Source organism: Stegostoma tigrinum, chromosome 1 (assembly GCF_030684315.1).
Source record: "Stegostoma tigrinum isolate sSteTig4 chromosome 1, sSteTig4.hap1, whole genome shotgun sequence".
NCBI lineage: Eukaryota > Metazoa > Chordata > Chondrichthyes > Orectolobiformes > Stegostomatidae > Stegostoma > Stegostoma tigrinum.
Genome location: NC_081354.1, coordinates 127701450 through 127723895, shown reverse-complemented (window position 1 = coordinate 127723895; position 22446 = coordinate 127701450). Strand labels below are relative to the sequence as shown.

The following is a 22446-nucleotide window of genomic DNA, read 5'->3' as shown; positions in this document are numbered from 1 at the left end:
AGAATCCAAGATAACAAAGTGTGGGGCTGGATGAACACAGCAAGCCAAGCAGCATCTTAGGAGAATAAAGGTGACGTTTCAGGCCTAGACCATTCATCAGAAAAGGAAGATGGGGAGAGGATTCTGAAATAAATAGGGAGAGAGGGGGAGGCGGACTGAAAATGGATAGAGGAGAAGATAGGTGGAGAGCAGAGTATGGGTGGGAAGGTGGGGCAGGAATAGGTTGAGTGTATGTTTGTTTTCAGTGCAAGGTGATTTGAGTACTCAAGTAAAGATATTTTGCTGCATTTCTATAGAGATTTGAAGAGACCTCGCTTGGAGTATAGTGTAGATTTTAGGTCTCCTTACCTAAGGAAAAACCTATTTGCCAAAAAGGGAGTGCAATGGAGGCTTATCAGTGTACTCCCTGGGGTGAGGGAATGTTTAATGAAGGGAAATTGAGGCTTTGTTGTGTAGAGTTTCAAAAAATGAGACGTCACCTAATTGATACTAAGAAAAGTCTGACAGGATTTAATAGAATAGACTTAGATAAGTTGTTTTCCTGACTGGTGGGTCTTGCTAGGACCAGAGAACATCGTCTCAGAATAAGGGGAGGCCATTTAAAATTGAGATGAGTAGAAATTTCTTTATTTAGTGAGTTGTGAATATTTAGAACTCTATACACCAGAGGTCTGTGGAAGCTCAAACATGAGCACGTTTGAAACAAACGTTTTTGGATTTCTGGACATGAATGGTATCAACAAATGTAAAAATAGAAAAAGAAAATGGCAACTTACAAAGATCCAGTGTGAGCAAACAAGTCTGAGTCCTCGTCTATTGTGTGGGTGTAATAATTGTCTGTGAGGATGCCATGGGGAGTCCAGTGTTTAATGTGATCGTAGAGTTGGAAGGGTGCTTAGCGCTGCAGACACTCTCTTTTCAAAGAAATGTGGCACTCAGAATAGGAGCTGTAGCAGGATGCCGTGGTGAACAATGAGCACCTAGCTCAGAAAGAGGACACTGCTGCGGGCCCCTCAAGGCTGGTGAATTCGTCAGGAGGCCCAGAGGTTTGTCAGCCCCAACTCCATTTCCTGGAGATGAGCACAGTACAGTGTTGGTGCAGACTCCGCATGTCCTAGGACAGTGTGATGGAACTGTTCTGGATAGTGGAGCAGGACCTGAGGGCTGCATCCTCTCCTAACGTGAACATGAAGCTGCTTTGATCTTCTGCACAAATGACCAGGGAGCAATGGGTGACCTGTGCCGGATCTCTTAGTCATGCAGCCACAATCATATAAGGACAGCAACCAATGACATCTGTGTACTGTTTCCTGATGACGGAGTCAGTGCTGTATCCCAGGAAGTAGGATTCGGGAATATAGCTGGCATGCCCCAGTTGCAGCACGCCATTGACTGTACACATGTGGCACTGAGAGGGCAATATCACAAAACAGAACAATTCATCAACAGGAAGGGGCTTCTTTCAGCTAATATTCAAGTGATCACTGTTAGCACTTCCTGGCATTCAGTATAGTCATGACAGAGTGTGCCACACCTTCATACCCAGCACAAATGGGGCAGGCAACAAGATGATGTCCAGGATACATATGAATGGGGGAACAGATCCAGCCTTCTGAGGAGGAGCATAAGTAAACTGGGAGGATGGAACTTTCCTTGTCCATGCCCGAACCCAGCTGAATTGGGCGCTATAAACCACATAGAACCTCATTGACAGCAACTTCCAATTAAAAATGGGTGCAGCAGACAATTGTAAACTAGTTCCATCATAATGCCAAAATCTGGTTGATATTGTGGGGATAAAATTCAGTTTTAACTCAGAGGAAGGATCACTGGACTCAAAACATTTGCTGCCAGACCTGCTGAGTTTCTCTAGCATTTTCTGTTCTTGTTTCAGATTTCCAGTGTCAGCAGTTTTTAAAATTGTATTTCAGCCTCTTGTTGGCTTCATTTTTATTTCCGTTTGCGCTGTGTAAATAAAAGCTCACACGTGTTATCTACTTGCTTGCCTGGTCACGATGTTCCATTGGACAACGAAAAGATTTGATTTTTTAAAATTCTTTCACAGGACAAGGGTGTGACTGGCCATGAGGCATTTATTGCCCAGAATCATTGCTGTGGGTCTGGGATCACATGTAGGCCAGACGAGGTAAGGAAGGCAGTTTCGTTCCCTATGAAATGTTAGTGAACCGGATGGGTTTTCCCAACAATCAGCAATGGATTCATGGTCATCATTATATTCCAGATTCCAGATATTTTCTTAATTTAAATTCCACTATCTGCTGCAGCAGGCTTTGAACCCAGGTCCTCACAACATTATCTGGGGTCTCTGGGTTAATGGTCAAGCAATAATTCCACTAGGCCATTGCCACCCCAATTACAGTGGAGGGAAGGGAGCGCTGACTTGGAGAGGTTATTCAGACAGGTCGTCACTACAGACTGGCAAAATGTTTGGCCTGGTGGTTAAAAAGTGCGTAAGGTGAAAGGATGGGATCATATGGGAGTGTCAGCCATGCCAACTGTTTGCTATCGGCAACATGGCTTCGTGGCTACTGTGCCATTCTCTTGCCAGAGAGGGGCAATGCCAGATTGTCAATGCTTAGTTGGGTACACAACAACCCTTCAAAGATGTCACAGGTGCAAGGGATGCCAGTGTTTCAGCATATTTCTGGGAATGGCACATGGTAAAATGGAGTGAAATTGGGCTTCAGGATTGCCTTAGAGGTGGTTTAGGCAATTAATGATGGCGAGTTTGGTAGCATCTTGATAAGATAGGATGACAAATCTCACTAGACCTCACAGCGAAAAAAGAATTCCAAAAAACTTGATGAAAGTTGGGCATATCCGAAAAAAATCTTAAGATTCCACCCTGAGTGTTGGAAATAGAGAAAAATAACAAAAGTAAAAAATGATGCTAAAACAAGCTGTGAGGTTGTTCAATGAAGTTGGAAAAGAAATAGTTCTATCACAGCAATCACAACATTTCACTTGAGGTCTTTGTCAAATAAGAGAACTGTAGTTTGTTACCCAAGACAAAAGGATACCAGTAACCACGCTGTAAAGGTATATTTCTCCTTGGAGGGATTTTATGACGAGGCAACAACAGCCAGTAGCTTCCAGTGGGAGGAGCCACAACACTAACAGGCTGAATGGATTGAAACATTTCCTGCGTGTACAGGAATGATTAGATGCTTCTCAAACTTTAGTTTTGAAAGGTGTGTCTTTGAGTCAGGAAATAGCGTCATAGCTAGACAATAAACACTGACCTAATCAAGATAGAAACTGTTTAATGTAGATAAATACAGTTTGAATGTAGCTAAACAGCAATCAGAAACAAGTGATCATTCAAAACTTTTGTGTCAGAGGCAGAGGGACAGTTTGCATCTAAGTGAAGTCACCAGTTATGGGTTCTAACAGACGAGGAATTATTTCTCTCTTACTTCTTGTTCAAGGTATGAATGTTATCAGTATCAGTTGTTATTGTATTTCATTTCTCTCATAGATCTGGGTTGAGGACCTGTCGGTGAAAGGTACTTTTAGAGTTACTTCAATGTTTTATCTACAGTACTTGGGTATATTCTGCATTAAAGTAACAACTCAAGTTATGAAAACTTTCACATTTTAATGTGTTAAAGTAATTTTAGTTTGTACCTCTATTGAGCATAGATTTTTGGTTTGTGTTTTGCAGAAAGTGTTCCTCATTGTTTCATTATTGACAAAAGTGTGTCTGTATGAAATGCAATTGTATGAGACAACTTCAGTGTCTGTTTATAATTCCAGTATTGTATTGGTAAAAGTGACTAAATTCCTTAAAAATAAGTGACTGCAATTGAGATTTTAAATGTATGTTTATTCATGTGAAAGCTAAAGTTTGTGTACACCAGACTGATAGTCTGTTTGTAAATATTCCTAAAATAATATGGCAATCTAAAAGAATGAAGTGTTCTGAAAAGCTGATATCTTCAACTGTTCTTAGTAACATTTAAATTGTCTTGTAAATTCCATCAGAAAGAACGGATTTGTTCAGAGGTGTAAGACAGAAACATGTTTTATTTTGACTCCTTTACTGATTTCTCTCAAGGTTCACAAACAATAAGTCTATAGCATGTGGAAATAAAAATAAAAGACCAGGACAGCTAAAAGACAACAATCCTAATATTTTTTGTACCTCTGTGTCAAATTTTCTGCATGCTTTGAACATAGAAAACAAGCTACCTTTTAAAATGTTCTCCACTGCATTGGACAGTCACATACTGCAACCTAATCCTGAAAATTTACTAATGAACAGATCTTTTGCATTTGTTAACTGAACCTGAATTAACATGAGGCACATAGGGTATGACAAAGGCACTTGCTTATAGCTCACAGTCATGTTTGTTCATGTTTCAAATAGGCGTGTTAGTAGATGTTTCAATGGTTTGTTTGCCTTCAGGCAATATATTTTATAACATAGGACCACGTCAATTTACTTTGAGTTTGAAACTATACAGCCGTGCAATGGTTATATGATGTAGGAATTCTATTCATTCAGAGAATCTAGCCCGGATTTCATCAGCCTCCTGAAAACTGCTGGGAGGTGAGAAAATAGTAAAAGGCATTTACATTTATTAGGGGGGATGCTCAATATCTTTCAGCTTCCATGAGACATTCCCAAAAATGTGAACTGCAGTTGCTCGGTCATTTGCCAACCGGAAGCATGTGCCAAGGAAATCCACTTAGCTGACCTGTTAATAGTTATTTTTCCAGCCCATTGGCATTTTATCGGTATTAATGAAGCAGCTCCATGCTGCCTGGGACTATCAGTGCGGGGGTCATCAAGATGACTTTGCAGTGGCTTTGCAGTGTTGGGTGGTAAGTGTCAGGGAAAACTGATTTTCCAGAGGTTCCATGTCGTGGGTAAATACACCCTCACTCTGGCCACTGGACAACTCCAAATCAACCACTGAAGAGTTCCCCTGCCTAATTGCTCTTCCTGCCTGACTCGCCTTGACACGTTCAAAACTCTACTTTCTCACCTCATGTTCCCTCTGCAACCTCAGAACCACCGCCTGGTAATGTGGCAGGCTGAGGCTGGCATTGGTTGGAGTTTACCATTGAAGCTTGGCAAAGACTGGCAGACTCTGAGAGTGGGAATCTGATAGAGAGGGGCATGCTGAGGCCAACAGCAAGTTTGAGCCCAGTCATTGAGCTAGAAAGAGCACCCTTGGTCTTCTTGGCTGTAACTTCTAAATGTTTCCGTTGTTTCTCAATTGATCTCCAGCTATCTCTTATTAAACGCTGGTGTGATCACTCAACACCTTGTGCAACTAAGCAAAGCTTGCAGATCACGAGCTCCACTAAACCACACATGCTTCTAAGCTGAAGCCCTGAAACTGATTTTAGGATGTTGATTTGTTCATGCGAATGAGATATCCTGGACATTGAAAAGGAACCCAGACTCTGGGGGTCCAACCCTCTCTGATGAAGGGTCTAGGCCTGAAACATCAGCTTTTGTGCTCCTGAGATGCTGCTGGGCCTGCTGTGTTCATCCAGCCTCACATTTTATTATCTTGGATTCTCCAGCATCTGCAGTTCTCATTATCTCTGGGGGTCCAACTCTGTTGCAGAGCTGTTCAGATACAAGAGATTGCCATGTGAAATTTAGAGGACAGGTAATCATTTTCAGACTTGAAAACTGGACAAAATAATTAAAAACTTCTCCCCAATTTTTCATTGATGTGTCTACCTCACCTCTCTCCCTCTCATATCATCATTCACTGAGATCTTCTAAATGGCCTGTGCAAAGCAAACTTGCAGCAGGTTTGCATTTATATGTTCCTGCAGCATGCCTCTTCTGCATAAAATGCCTATTTAAGTTTCCTAATAAAAAACCCAATAATAGTATACTAATCTGACAAGTAGAAGTGTTGCTAGAACTTTTACAAGTGTATGCTTCGAAAAGATAAGCAGCAGCCTTATTGTTGTGAGAGCTCTTAATGTTTATTGCCCTTTTCAAGGAAACAATGATTGTTTTGTGTTGTCATTTCTGAGCTTTTCCATTCATACTGCCCAGCATCTAAACTTCTGCAAATGCGCAATAATCATTTATTAATTCTTCATCCTGTTCCCCATCTGTCAGGATAAAGTTTCCTTTGTCACCCTTAAATTACCATTTTGAACATGGATGATTACAGCCTCGCTGCATTACAGAAATAGTCCTAAGCAAGTGACATTCGAAAAGGGGATCAAAACAAAGGACCCTTATTGTTTGCTGTTCCACAGCAAAAGAAGGCTTTCTCTTCTGTTGTCACTAATGATTGATCAAAAACAGAGTGCAGTACAGTGGTGTCACAAAACAAATTCTGGTTTTGCTTTCTTTACAAGTGATTTGGTGCTGGAATGTGGGTTTTTGTTTCTTCTTGTAGACTAATCATTAGTATTTAGTAATTGTCTTTGCAATGTATTGTTCAATTACCTCATCCCACCCATTGCTAACCATCAATGAAGTACAGCAGCCATGATGGAGGATTCCAGCTAATTCTTTGCTGATTGTTCAATGGAATGTCTGCTGGAGGCACAGTGTCTCCAATCAAGGAAAAAGCCAAGTTCTTTCATCACATATTCTGTCATATCATCTTCATTAATGAAACACACACAGTAGTGATGTAGTGTCACTGCGAAACCCACAATTTCTCATCTGTCAGAGCACAAAGAAGAAGCCCCACCAAAGGACATGTAGAGAGAATCAAATTTAAAACAACACTGGAAGTCAATGTTAATTGTTCCCCACTGGCAGCCATGCCTCCAGCTGCCTGGCTTCTAAGCTGTGGACTACCCTCCATAAACCAATCCACCATGCTTTCTTTCTCTTCTCTCTTGAAAATGCTCCTCAAAACCTAGCTGATCTAGTTTAGTAATAATGTACCCTCATAATGTATTATGCATATTATCGTAATGTTAAAATGAAGTAGCCAATTTCCATACATTTATCTGTGAGAAACAGGAATGTGGTGATGGTTAAGGTGTCTGTTGTTAAATGATCTCACCCGAGGGATAAATATGAGCCAGAACACTTGTGAGAATTACCTTGCTCTCCTTCAAAATAGTGCCAAGGTGTTTTTAAATTCACGTGAGAAGGAAGAAAGAGATTCAACCTGACATCTCATGCAACCTGCATGATCTCACACGGTATAGCACAGGCTCAGTATTCTCCTTAAATATCAACCTAATGACCCAAATCTTCCAGTAGCTCCATCTACAGATAAGATGGTAAGTTGGAAATGGCATGTCAGGATGTTAGTCCCGATGCACACATGTACTGAAATTGCCCGACAAGTTTTAACTTACAAAGGCTGATACTGGTACCTGCAACTATACAGAAGTGTCTCTGACCTTAAGATGGGCCAATACATGAAAATTACCTCCATTCCTACCCTGGAAATATTATGCTGGTCAGAAATTAATTGAACTGATGACCACAACAAAACCTTGCTATGTTCACTGGTCTATTTGTGCTCCAGCCAGGATTGGAAGTCCCAGCTGAAAGTGTGCAATACTGGGGCGGCATGGTGGCTCAGTGGTTAGTATTGCAGCCTCACAGCACCAGGGACCCGGGTTCGATTCCAGCCTCGGGTAACTGTCTGTGTGGAGTTTGCACATTCTCCCCGTGTTTGTGTGGATTTCCTCCGGGTGCTCCGGTTTCCTCCCACAGTCCAAAGATGTGCAGGCTAGGTGGAGTGGCCATGCTAAATTGCTCATAGTGTTCAGGGGTGTGTGGGTTATAGGGGGATGGGTCTGGGTGGGATGCTCCAAGGGGTGGTGTGAGTTTGTTGGGCCGAAGGGCCTGTTTCCACACTGTAGGGAATCTAATCTAATTGTCTCCAATGGAGAAGCCTCCATGGGCAATGGCATGGCATCCTTTATTGCTGAAGTCTGGAATCTGTGGCCCGATGTGCTCAAATCTCTGGAATGGGATTTGAATGGGAAGCAAGAATGAAAATAACTGAACCACAGCCGACAGATATTACCAAATAATTTCACACTTCTAGTAAAGAAGGTATAGAAGGTAACATAAGGACAAATAGGAGCAAAATTAGGCCATTCAGTCCCTTAAGCCTGCTCCACTATTCAGTAAGATCATGGCTGATCTGACCCAGCCCTCAACTTCCCTTCCATGCCAGTTCCTGACAACACAAGTGTCCTTGATATTTCAAAAATATATCTTATACCTGCTGAAATACTTTCAACGACCAAACCACACAACTGCCATGGGTTGAAAATTCCAGATATCCATACCATCTGAGGGAAAAAGAAATTCCTTCACACCTCCATTTTAAATGAATGTCACCTTATGCTGTAACTACATCCGTTAATTCAAGATTTCTTCTGTAGTAACATCTTCTCAGCAACTACCCTGTCAGATCACCTCATTATCTTGTATACTTCAGTAAGATCCCAAATCCTTCTCCTAAACCATACTGACCTGACCTATTTATCTCTTCTTGATAAGCCAACCTTTGCACCCTAGGAATTTCTCTTGAACTGCCTCCAATGCCAGTATGTTCTTTCATAAACACTGGGACAAAAACTGTATACGGTATTCTAGTTGAGGCCTGCTCAATATATTGTATATTTGTAACAAGACTTCCCTGTTTTTCATTCACACCCCCTGGTAATAAAGGCCAGAATTATATTTACCTTCTTAATCGCTTGCAGAAACTGAATATAATATTTTGGCGTTTCATGCATGAGAATATCAGATCGCATGGTACTGTGCTTTTTTGGATTCGCTCCATTGAAACAATAGTCTGCCTTTTGATTCTTCCTACCAAAACACATGATGTTGCATTTTTTTATATTAAAACCATCTGCCAGGTGTTTTGCTCATTCAGTCAGTCTACTCATTTCCTTTTGCAGTTTCTTTTTATATACTAGTCACAAAATGACCTCCTCATTATTTTTAAATCATCACTAAATTTGGAAATGTTACACTCTGACCCCAACTCCAAATCATTAATGTAAATAGTAAATGACTGAGGCTAGGACTGATTTGTGGAGCATTCCACGAGACTTTAAGGCCATTCCTCCCATTAGCATTTTGTTTATTTGTTATATTTTGGATGTCTATAGTGTCCTCTATCATGAAGACTGACACACAATATTATTTTTAAATGCCTGTAATTTACCTGTTGCCCATTATTGATTCCACATCTTCCAAGTGTTCCACACTTAGTTTAGCTACTCTCTTTCTTTTTATGTGCACACAGAAGCTCTTGCTGTTCATTTTTCTATTTTTTGCCAGTTTAGTTTGTAGGCAAATTTCTCCCTTTTTATCATGTTTTAGTCATTTACTATCAGTTCCTAAAACATTTCCCAATACTTTTGGCCTGCAACTAACTTTTGTCACTTTGAATGTCCCTAGATTTTGATTGCCCTTGTCAACTATAGATGACTCATTTTTCTCTTCTTTTTGACCAGAACACTTTTTTAATGAAATATCTACATAAATAGGCAACACGGTGGCTCAGCTGTTAGTACTGCAGCCTCACAGCCCCAGAGACCCAGGTTCAATTCAAGCCTCAGTCAACTGTCTGTGCGGAGTTTGCATATTCTCCCCGTGTCTGCGTGGGTTTCCTCCAGGTGCTCCGGTTTCCTCCACCAGTCCAAAGATGTGCAGGCTAGGTGGATCGAACGTGCTACATTGCCCATAGTGTTCGGGAGGATGGGTCTAGGTGGGATGCTTCAAGGGGCAGTGTAGACTTGTTCGGCCGAATGGCCTGTTTCCACACTGTAGGGAATCTAATCTAAATGTCTGTCACTGCTCATCTACTGACTAAGTTGCCTGCTTTAGACAATTCTTTCTTCATTCCTGTGTAATTGCCTTATTTAAGTTGGAGACCCTGGTTTGAGAGTTGAGTTGCTCGAGCGCAAACACAGGATCCTTGTCTGTGAGGTTTCTTGTCAATTAACTCATTACACATTAATAGGTCTAAGATAACCTATTGCTGGGCCAGCTGTGAAACTGCTCTAAGAAACAACTGCTGATGCACTCTACAAATTTATTTTCTGCTTCCACTGCTTGTCTGACATGTCCAGGCACTATTCAGATTAAAATTACCCATGTTATCTTAGTGCCTTTACTTCACATGTCCATTATTTTACAATTTATATTTTGTCTTTCTGTGAAGGAGGGACCTATGGACCAACTCCGACTCGTGATTTCTTTTCCTTGTTATTCCTTACTTCTTTCTAAACTGATTCCACAACCTATTGCACTTATGTCACTAATTACAAACATATTGATGACTTAGTTTATTAACAAATCTAACATCCCCTTTTTCTTGCCCTGCCTATTCTTCCGAAACATCAAACACCCTTGGGAAATATTAAGTTTCCAGTCTTGGTAACCCTAGAACCATGTCGTCTGTTGTAAATATCAAGTCAAGTCTATTTGTTTTTCCTTGTGCCATCAACTCATCTATCTTGTTACAAATTTCCCCATGCATTCAGGTTAAGAGTCTCAAGCTTTGACATTTTACCATTATTGCTTATTCTGATTCTTATTTCAGCTGTGCTCTTCTGCTTACATTTTAAGCCCTTTTTCTGACAAATTTGGTTGCTGTTTGCCTCTTCTCTGCGCTGCACGCCTTTTATCTGGCATTTTCAACTTCCGTCACACCCTTACTAATTAGTTTAGAGCTCTACCCACAACCCCAGGTATACATTGCATGTTTTAGTATTTTAAGATTAAATTTAATTAGACATTTACATTTATGAGACTTATTTAACTTCTATCTTGTTTTATCATATGCCAGCAATAATGTTATTTTCTTCTGAAGGAAACAGATTGGAATCAACTTGGCAAAGGATGGCAATCAAAATGTTACATTAAGGATGAAAAGGAGTGAGCATAAATGACTGAGAGACGCAGGTGGTTCTAAAGTAATAAAGTTGAATATTAGGTAGGCAGATTGAAAGGAAATACAATAAGATCAAAAGTAGCTTTACCGGTCCTCTGAGTGAGCGCAGGGAACTTACAAGTAATGTTGGTGAGTTCCAGGTGCAGAAAGATTTGGGTACATATGATGTTTTGACAATAATATTGACTTTCTTACAGAACGTGTGATGCCAAGGCATCTAAGGCAATGGGCCAAGTGCTGGAAAATGGGTTTAAAATAATTGGGTGGCTGTTTTTGACCAGCACAGATTCGATGGGCTGAAGGACAATTTTCTGTGCTGGAGACGTTGATGACTCTATAACCGAGTCCTTAGTATTTCTGAATACAATATGTTGAGGAAAGGTAGAAAAGGAGGAGTGGTCACTACACTAATTAAGGAGTTTGTTTTTAATTGTTCTGAGGATGCGAACATCATCGATATAGCCATTATTTATTACCCATCCTTACTTGCCCTTGAGAAAGTGATGGTAAGCTGCCTCCTTGAACCCCTGAATTTCTTGTGGTGTAAGTGCACCCACAATCCTTTTACCTAAAGCAGTTTCAATACAACTGAATGGCTCACTAGACCATTTAGGAGGGCAGTTAGAAGTCAAGTACACTGTAGATATGGAGTCACATGTAGACTCAACTACGTACAATGGCAGATTTTCATTTAAGAAATGAATTGAAAAATTGGTCAACAAGGCATACAAAAGCCTGGGCTATATTATCAGAGCCATAGAACAAAACAAAGTAAAGAAAGTTATCATAAAAGTTAATAAAACAATGAAAAGCATGGAACTATTCTATGAAACAAATGCATTCTTAGAAAAATGAGTTGACAGTACTGCAAAGCTTTGCAGGCTGGAATTGATTAAAAACATGCAGAGTTACATGCATACCTGTCACATGTATCGCTATAACAATCTAATAGTGAAAATATCAGATGAGTAAATCCCACCATGGCAATCTATGATACTGAATTCAAAGTTGGGGGTCGGGGTGTGGTGTGGTTGGGGGCAGTGTTAGAAATTAGTTTTCATATAAACTAATCAAATCGATAGTTATTAATATCATAGATCACCACACCACAGTGTAGTTTGTGGCACTGCTGTCCTGTTGACCTGTTTTTATCCCCAATGGAATCTGGAGATTTTTGCAGCAACTCCAGATAAATAACTATGCAAACTGTTGGATTATCATAAAACTCAACTGGTATATTAATATTCAGGGATCCCAAGCCAACTTTATCCAGTCTGGCTGAATATTTCTGCTGTCCCATAATATGTAGCTTTCAAAAATTCTCTGTCATCCCCTCTCTCCAAGAATGCCTTACAAGCTGGTTTTATAAGCTTATGCCTATTGTTTTAGATCTATGACCTTTCAGCCTTTCAACACTGAAACTTCATGACCTGTTGCATTTTCTAGCATGTTAACTATGGTTTTGGTTTATGATTTCTAGCACAAGCAATATTACACTTTTGTTGTAGATAGAGGACGGACTTTGACAAAGTTGATCATTATAGGCATCATTTGTTACAGTTGAATTTATAAAATTGACAATTATTAGTTGCTGGTTGTCACCTGTGACAGCCTTAATTGATAAAACTGGCTGATATAGCAAACTATTTCTTTCAGTTGCGCACATAAATGTTTGTCCCACACCCAATGTTAATGATTAGCAGAGACCGTTGGCCATCAGAATTGTATGTTGGAATTTTAACCATTTCAATTAAGGTTTGTCTTTGTCAGTCTCACTAGTAACTACTAGAGTATAATTTCCTTGGTTACCATGTGCAGCTTGCAAGGGAAACATGACCTGAATATCAAGTAGTGCGTTGCCTGCAGTTACATTACAGCATGTGTATGTGCAAGAGGCGTGAACTGCTGATAATGCTGAAACACACGCAAAGAAAATGACACTTAATCAGGAAATGAACCCAAAGTTTAACAAATCAAATTTAATGAAAACATAATCTCGAAATTGAAGAGAAGAAAATCAGCCATCTTAAATATTTCCATTGTGCCTGAATTTGTTGTAACATGCTTTAAAAAGAATGTTTATTGCTTGTCCTGGATCTCAGCATGTATCCAAGCGGTTCTTTTTGGATTCAGGTAAATATAATGAAGAGAAGGCTCATTTAACAGCAATTTGCTTAAACATGAATGTTTATTAAGCAGCAATAAATGATTATAGTGGTAATAATAAATAAATGATAAATGGAAGAGAAAAGGGGAACAAGCAACAAGTCTTATGCCCTTTGAGAAAAAGCATTAAGTCTCACGCCCTTCTGCCCATTGAGGGCCCCTTGATCGATGGCTGGTCTGGAGGCTTAGGTTCATTCCTGGCATCGTTCACGATTACGAGCCGAGGCGAAGTCCTGCGCCTTGGAACGAAACTTTCTCTCTCTCTCTTATACAGTGTCACAAATAGCCAATACAAAGAAAGCAGATACAGATAGACCAAACTGCTGGCTGGCACAGAAAACACAGGATGGGAAAATAAGCTGCAGACATCTTCTTCAGCTCATAAAGGAATATTCACAGGACTCATTGAAGGTCATGCAGCTTCCGAGTATCATCGATAACAAAGTGTGAACTGGATGAATACAGCAGACCAAGCAGCATCTCAGGAGCACAAAAGCTGACGATTCAGGCCTACACCCTTCATCAGAGGATCTGATGAAGGGTCTAGGCCCGAAACGTCAGCTTTTGTGCTCCTGAGTTGCTGCTTGGTCTGCTGTGTTCATCCAGCTTCACACTTTGTTATCTTGGATTTTCCAGCATCTGCAGTTCCCATTTTCTCTGCCGAGTATCATCAATCATTTTAGCCCTTCAGCCCATCCTATACAATCTATTTTCTCATGCAGCTATCGAATATCATCAATAACTTCTAGTCCTTCGGCCCATCCTATACATTCCACCCTGATGATATTTGACACGCTATGTTACACTTGCAGATGCAGATGCAAATCAGCTACAGCTGCGCAAGAACATATAATAAAAATATGTAACCTACCCTAGAAAATTAAAACTACAATGAAAATAACTAGCATTATTGTAAAGAATATAACAATATGGTCTATCATCATATGAATGATCACAGTGGCGTTTGGGGACCAATCCTTAAATATATATCCCACCCTTGATGTACGGCCATGATAGAACCAGCAAGTCTAGCCGCCTGATTGAGGTGATCAGAATATCATCTACAATCTTTTTCAGCTGATCCGTTTCCATTACTTGGTCTAATACTTTGTACGTTCCAGATTCAGGTTCCTTAATATGTGTTGTTTTTTAATTTTCAATTCCCTATCCACATACTCCTATACCACCCAAGTCTTAGCTCAGCCCTTATTCATATACACTAACTGTCCTAATACATTACAATTTCACCTTTTGGTTTAGTCGTACAAACGCACAAGATGGGGTATCTGTATGTCATCCGATGGGCCTTTCACTCAGTCCATCATTACTCCTCCCAAAATCCACATTCTTTCATTTCTGTAACATTTTGACATAATAGCCAATCATATTTTTATTTTTATTGTAATTCTTTTTACATTCAATTCACTGACAACTTTCTTTCTTTTCAAGTCAGTTTCTCTATGGATTTTGAGTCAGTGCCTTATCATTAAACTATGTTTTTGCACTCTTCCAAGCTACACTAATCTTCTCGTCAAGTATGTGTACACGTCAAGAACCCATTCTTCAGCGCATGTTTTTTACTGTCACGTGTTTGCCACCTCTGAGGTAGCATTCACTTTTGCATACTCACATGGGTATCCCAAGACCATGTCATGCATTCTTGACTCTCATATGATCTTATCAATTGACCTATGAGCTTTTACTTATCTCTCCATGTGTGGCCCCAAAGCCTCAGGTAGTGGCTTGATCATCAAATCAGTTCTCTTGAAAGGAAAAGTAAGGGCACAAACATCACCAAGGATAAGCTATCAGTTTTGTACACCCATCTAAACCCGCTTTTCATTATTATAACATTTTAACCTGAATTGCCACTTCAATCCATTATTCTAATTTTTTTGTCTTCTGCAACCAGTCTCCACTCTTAATTGCTTTGTCTCATCCAATATTGCAACTTAACTATTACCGCCAAAGCTAATTCCAGAGATCTATAGAGATTTGTAGTCCATGGAACATAATCTTATGATATTTTAAAATGAATTCAAACACAGTTCCAGGGTGGTGCAGTGTCTAAGTAGTTAGCACTGCTGCTTCACAGTGCCAGGCACCTGGGTTCAATTCCACCCTTGGGTGACTATCTGTGTGGAGTTTGCATATTCTCCCTGTGTTTTCATGGGTTTCCTTTGGGTGGTCCGGTTTCCTCCCACAGTCTAAATATATGCAGGCTAGGTGGTTTGGCCATGCTAAATTGCCCATAGTGTTCAGAGATGTGTGGATTACAAGGGAATGAGTCTAGGTGGGATGCTCTGAGGTTCAATGTGGACATGTTGGGCCAAAGAGTTTACATACTGTAGGAATTCTATGATTTCTGTTTGATTCAGGCACAACATACTTTGTTTGTTCTTTCTCTAAGATGACACACCATTTTTTAAAGTTACTCGATGACTCGTTCTAGATATCTGATATATCTCTATGTACATTTGTCCAAATGCATACTCTGTTTACTCCCTTAAAGTCACTAACCATTGTTATGCATTGAAACCATTGAGAATGTGTGCATACACTTTGTCATTTCCCAGAATCCCTTTAAATTTTCAGGTATGGGCCCTTTCAGTCCATTATTACTCCTCCCAGAATCCATATTTTTTTCATATCTGTAACATTTTGACACGATAGCCAATCACATTCCATTTAAATGTTTTAGAATACCAGGACATGAGAATCTTAACATAGTTTTTATCATGATGTGCTTAAGTACATCCAGCTCAATGGTTTTGAGATTTCTGACGTTCACTACAATTAATATTTCCACAATGCTTCCCCAACACTGAAATGTGTTACTGATTTACTTGATAGGTTGAGCGTGTCTCATCCAACATTGTATTGCGACATTGAAATGGGTTCAGCCTTCATTGTCTCCAATTTCTGAGAAAAACAAACTCCAACCATTCCACATCAACCACAATGGGTTAATTAGAATTAAGCTAGTACAGATTCAATAAAGTTGGCAGGGCATAAACTCCTACACATAAGTACGTCATCTGTCTCTCCTCCTCCTTGAAGGAAGGAGAAGCCCATCCCTTTGATAAATTTGCCTTTCTTAAATTCCTCGCCACAGAGAGTTGCATTTTCAACATTACAATGTTCCTATCACTTGGATATTAACAATGAGTCAGTCTTATCATCCGGAATTAAAGATTCACACATGTGTTAAAACTGTATTTGGAAGTTCACTCTGGCCAGAAAATAAAATTCCAAACATGTTAATTTCTGGGATTAAAATCTATCCAAGATTGGTTTTCGCTTTATTTTTTCCAATTATTTTTAATCACCTATACCAATTTCAGGAAGTGCATTTCTACCATGCTTTAAGATACAAATTCTAGATCAATAATTTGTCGCAGATATTTGTTTTACACAACCATTGACAGTATCTTAAAAGGGCAGTCTATTAACTGCACATGCTCCCCACAGATACAGGCACACCACATACTTTCAAATCACTGGACATTCCCAAAATGCAAACTCGAACTTCAAACTATCCCTAGATCTTGTGCTCCAGTGAACAAAAAGACAAATTATACATAGGTGCATTCACAACAGACCACAAAAAGTTAACACTTCTTCTGTATTCTTGAAAATATTCTGAACAACATTTTAAGATCATTGTACGGTTCTTTCCAACTAGCTCATTACAAAACGTATGGACTTGAACAGCTTGATTCTTGTACAGAACATGGCCTTCCATTGATTTGCACTGTGTTTCTCAGAATGGAGACCTTTCTTAAGCGAGCTGCACCAATGCCAGATAGAACCATTTCTAATAACGCAGTTCGTGCCTCTTCTACATTCGCAACAGATTTGGTAGTGAACTGCACAGATTTTGGAAAATCTGGAGAAGGAACAGAAGGATGATCACAAGGTTGTTTGCAGCAGATGGCTGTCTTGTTTGAGAATATTCCCTTAAATCCTGTAACATTTTGACTTGATAGAAGTTGTCTTTTTCAGTTTTTAATTCCGATTAGTGACCTTATTGATGCCAAAAGCACAGAGTGTTCATTCTCTGGTGCAATAAATGAATCTGTTTTTTTTTAAGTTATCACTGTATTTCTGTGTCAGAAATCTTTCTAAGCCATTTTTTTGTTCGCCCTGATTGGATTGCTTCCATTAGAGAACTGTATAAGCACTCATCTTTCCGTACAGGCTTCTGATTAATTGATGGATTGATTTTTTTGTCACATTTACTGAAATACAATGAAAAAGTTTGTTTATGAGCAGTAAAGGCAGATCACAAGCAAAGGAGACCGAGAGGCATACAGGTTACATTGCGGGTTACGCTATTTGAAGCTAGAGTCTATTCAACAGTCTGATAAATGCCAGAAAGAAGCTGTCCCAGAACCTACTTATGCATATGTTCAGGTTTCTGTATCTTCTGCCTGATGAAAGAGGTTGTAGGAGATAATTACCTGGGTGCGACAGGTCTTTGATGATGTTGGCAGCAGCAAGCATGTAAATAGAGTCCATGGAAGAAAGGTGGGTTTCCATGATGGTCTGGGCTGTGCACACCACCATAAGTAGATCCTTACGGTCCTGGGCAGAGCAGTTGCCATACAAGGCCTTTACGCACCCAGGCAGTATGCTTTCACTGGTGCTTCTACAGAAGTTGGTGAGGGACCTCATGGACAAGCCAAATTTGCTGAGCCACCTGAGCAAGAAGTGGCATTGCTGTGCCTTCTTGACTGTCACATTTACATGGGAAGCCCATGACAGGTGTTGGTTATCACCAGTCTAAAGATCTTAATGCTCTTCCCTCTCTCAAAATCAGTTGTGTTGATGTAGATGGATGTGTTTTCTCCTCCTTTCTTTCTGAAGTCGATGATCAGTTCTTCAATTTTGCCGATGTTGAGAGGCAGATTGTTTCCTTGCACCATGTCACTAAGCTCTCTATCTCCCTTCTATATTTTGACTCGTCATTGTTAGATATTCATTCCGCTACAGTGGTGTCGTCAGCGAACTTGTTGAGTTAGCTCGGAATTTGTTAACACAGTCATAGATATACAAGGAGTACAGTAGGAGGCTGAGGACTCATCTTTGGGAGTCTCCAGTATTGAATATTATTGTGGAGGAGGTGCCATTACCTATCCTCACTGATTGCACGCTGCGGGCCAGAAAGCTGAGAAGCTGTTTGCAGAGGGCGGAGGCCAGATCAGTCTGGAGAGGATAATGGTGTTGAAGGTGGAGCTGCAGTCAATGAGCAGGAGTCTGAAGTAGGTGTGTCAACAATGGATTTGAATTTCTACACAGGCACAAACCTGTTGGTACTGGGTTTGATATTGAACAAATCTGTGTGAAAGGAAGATGAACATTCTGACTGCATCACAAATACAGTCTCAGTAACTGGAGAGGATACAGTAGATATTGTAGGCAGGTTTCAGGCGTATAAATTATGTAAGGTGCAGTCACTTTGTTTCATGGCAGTAACATGGCCTTTAACTGAATTTGAAAATAAATGTGAAATTGGATCGATTGCGAAGGTCACAGATGCATTAACTGACTGATTACATGGAGCATTGAAAATCATGACATAGTTCATAAAAGATGGATGCATTTTACTTTGTGGAATCTGCCTATTTCAGTGGGATGTTGCTTATTAGAAAGGCATACACTTCTTTAATTAATGAATTCTGATTTGGAACAGCTTTAGCTTCCTTATGTATTATGTTTCCAACATTTTCTGGGTTGGAGTGGAGTACAAACCCTGTTTTCTGTTGGTTTTCCTTTCCTCTCTCCACATTTGATCTCTCTTACCTCTTTGCTCCTCAGAAAACAGTGCATTCTCCACACGTTGTACGTGGCACCTGTAGTTATTCCATCTATCTTACACCTCTATATTCTTGCTTTCAGTAATGCTGCAAACATTTCTCTTCTGGTTATCTTTTGTTTCATCTTTGAACCTATTCCATCTCCACCTTGTTGTCCCTGTTTACCACTTGCTCGGGGGGCCCTACTCTTTGTGTACATGCCTCCACATCCTCGAACTGTCCTAACAACAGACCTGCCCCACTGCCTTTCCCTGGGCTTGCCCTAATAGAGCTAACAAGGCACTTTTCATTCAGCCCAGACAACTTCGCATTATCCAGCTCCTCATTCCAGCTGTGAAAGCTTCCTGGTCTGGACACTGAAACCATGGTGAATATATACCCACTTGCATAGCCAAATAGCAAGCTCTCCCATATTTCAACATCACCTTCCCAATCTATCAAGGAAGCTTGATACTTGTTTCCTACTGTTAGTGTCAGTGCATTCCACAGCAATCAATTCATCCTATGTTTCTAAAGACACTATTCACATGTGAATCAACACTTAGTGCTCCCAGATTTCCTCGCTCTGTGACAGTGCCCTGGTCCCACGACCATGTCACCCAAGAGGCTAAGGGTTCGTCCGACTTCTGTCTAAAGCGTGACCCCAAATCCTGCAATTTGGACATAGACCAGCCTGTCACTATTCCCGAATTTTGTCGGTTCTATCCTCCTATTTGTTTTGCTTTATTTGTTATTAGGGGTTGTGCTAATAGACCCTTTTCTGAGAACAGCTCTGAAGGTGGAGCATCCCCTTCCCCATCTGTCCATTCAGACTCTAAATCAGATGAATACCAAACATCTCCATCCCAATGGTCAGGGTCCCATTGTGAGATTAATGACACACGAGCTTTGATTGGGTCAACTTTCCAACTGTGTCATTTTGCTCTCTTTTACTATTGTACAATTGTCATATGGCATACTATTTGTTTTTGTTTTCCCTTTGCCTTCTAACTCTATCCTGCTTCGGCTAGGATAATGTTATGCTGTTCTACTGCTGTCAATGCGGCTTCAAGCTGCCTGTTTCTGGCCTGTCATTCTTCCAATTCCCTACATGTAGAACGTTAATTTGTTAATAATATCCATCCCATTTGCAGTACACTTTCTTTTGGGGAAGGCTGCCTCCCACAGACATTCATGTACAGCAGCCTATACGAATAACCCTCCTTTCTCTCTTTTTACAGTTATAACTGTCCCGCATTCTTGCCGGAATTCCTAACTGTGCTAACAAATTAGCTACAGCCCCAAATCCGGAGACTGCCGGAAGGTCTCCAGAGCATTAGGTTGCCTTTCCCTTCTCTTAAATATTTTCCTGAATCCCATCCTTTGTCACCCAAAATGTCTTGGAACACAGTGTTATCCAAACAGTTCTTTTCAGGCTCCAGTAAATATAACTAAGAGAAGGCTTGTCTAACAGAAATTTGCTTAAATATGAATGTTTATGAAGTAAGAATAAATGATTATAGTGGTAATAATAAATGAATAATAAATAGAAGAGAAAAGGGAAAAAAACAATAAGTCTCATGGCCTTCCAAAAAAAACAAGTTTCACGCCCTTCTGCCTGTCAGGGGCCTCTCAACTGATGACTGGTCTGGAGGCTTAGATTCATTCCTGTCACTGTTCATGATTCTGAGCTAAAGTGAAGTCCTGTGCCTTGGAACGAAACTTTATCTCTCTTTTACAATGCAACAAACAGCCAGGATGAAGAAAGCAGATATAGAAGGACCAAACCGTTGGCTGGTCCAGAAGACGTAGGACCGGAAACCAAGCCGCAGGTGTCGTCTTTAACTCATAAAGGAATGTTCACAGGACTCATTCAACGTCATGCAGCTTGTCAAGTATCATCAACAATTGTAGCCTTTTGGCCCATTTATTTGCTAAATATATTTAAGATATAAGTACTTTCTAATTTTGTTTTTACCTTGTGACCTTGTAGGTTTAAAAACCTTTCTAATTTTTTTTTAGATACTTGGTGTAAAAACTAACAGCTGCATTTAGTCACATGAGTACAGTGACAAACTTCTAAAACACAATTCATTAGTGGTAAAACATGCCAAACCATGCTGAGGACATGTGATAGTTGTTGGATATATATCTTGATTTGCGAAACAATCTTTAGAAATTTAGAATATGTTTATTGCAGTGTATTCATCAGAAATTGAAACAGTAGCAAATTGTTTTATTTCTACTTTGAGATATTGTATTGGTTAGCTAAGTTGGCTGGCTGGCTGGTTGACAATACAGAGTAATACCAACAGTATAAGTTCAATTTCTGCTCTGTCTGAGGTTGCCATGAAGGATTCCCTTTCTCAATCTTTGCCCTCAACTGAGGTATGGTGACCCTCAGGTTAAACCACCACCAAACACCTTTCTCTAATGAGAGAGCAGGCCCATGGTCTTGTAAGACTTTGGCACCTTTACCTTTATTAGATTAATTTTAGTTATATCTGCATTATTCTCCTGATAATTCATTGTAGTGTGTACCAGTGATAGTGTTACATTAGATCAATTATTAGTGGAGAATGACTGCCAGCTATTTTAGAACATAGAACATAGAACATAGAACATAGAACAGTACAGCACAGAACAGGCCCTTCAGCCCACAATGTTGTGCTGACCATTGATCCTCATGTATGCACCCTCAAATTTCTGTGACCATATACATGTCCAGCAGTCTCTTAAATGACCCCAATGACCTTGTTTCCACAACTGCTGCTGGCAACGCATTCCATGCTCTCACAACTCTCTGCGTAAAGAACCTGCCTCTGACATCCCCTCTATACTTTCCACCAACCAGCTTAAAACTATGACCCCTCGTGCTAGCCATTTCTGCCCTGGGAAATAGTCTCTGGCTATCAACTCTATCTATGCCTCTTATTATCTTGTATACCTCAATTAGGTCCCCTCTCCTCCTCCTTTTCTCCAATGAAAAATGTCAGAGCTCAGTCAACCTCTCTTCATAAGATAAGCCCTCCAGTCCAGGCAGCATCCTGGTAAGCCTCCTCTGAACCCTCTCCAAAGCATCCACATCTTTCCTATAATAGGGCGACCAGAACTGGATGCAGTATTCCAAGTGCGGTCTAACCAAAGTTTTATAGAGCTGCAACAAGATCTCACGACTCTTAAACTCAATCCCCCTGTTAATGAAAGCCAAAACACCATATGCTTTCTTAACAACCCTGTCCTCTTGGGTGGCCATTTTAAGGGATCTATGTATCTGCACACCAAGATCCCTCTGTTCCTCCACGCTGCCAAGAATCCTATCCTTAATCCTGTACTCAGCTTTCAAATTCGACCTTCCAAAATGCATCACCTCGCATTTATCCAGGTTGAACTCCATCTGCCACCTCTCAGCCCATCTCTGCATCCTGTCAATGTCCCGCTGCAGCCTACAACAGCCCTCTACACTGTCAACGACACCTCCGACCTTTGTGTCATCTGCAAACTTGCTGACCCATCCTTCAATCCCCTCATCCAAGTCATTAATAAAAATTACAAACAGTAGAGGCCCAAGGACAGAGCCCTGTGGA

At 40.3% G+C, this 22446-nt stretch overlaps 1 protein-coding gene across 2 annotated transcripts in view; it reads left to right on the top strand.

Moving 5' to 3' along the window:
* Positions 1 to 3178: 3178 nt before the first annotated feature.
* itga2.2 (integrin, alpha 2 (CD49B, alpha 2 subunit of VLA-2 receptor), tandem duplicate 2) overlaps positions 3179 to 22446 on the top strand; it is a 180755-nt gene continuing 161487 nt past the window's right edge. For both annotated transcript variants that reach the window (XM_059648563.1, XM_059648562.1), the window contains exon 1: positions 3179 to 3449. In XM_059648563.1, the coding sequence (XP_059504546.1) occupies positions 3401 to 3449 (49 nt within the window). In that variant the 5' untranslated portion in view covers positions 3179 to 3400. The remainder of the gene's footprint in view (positions 3450 to 22446) is intronic.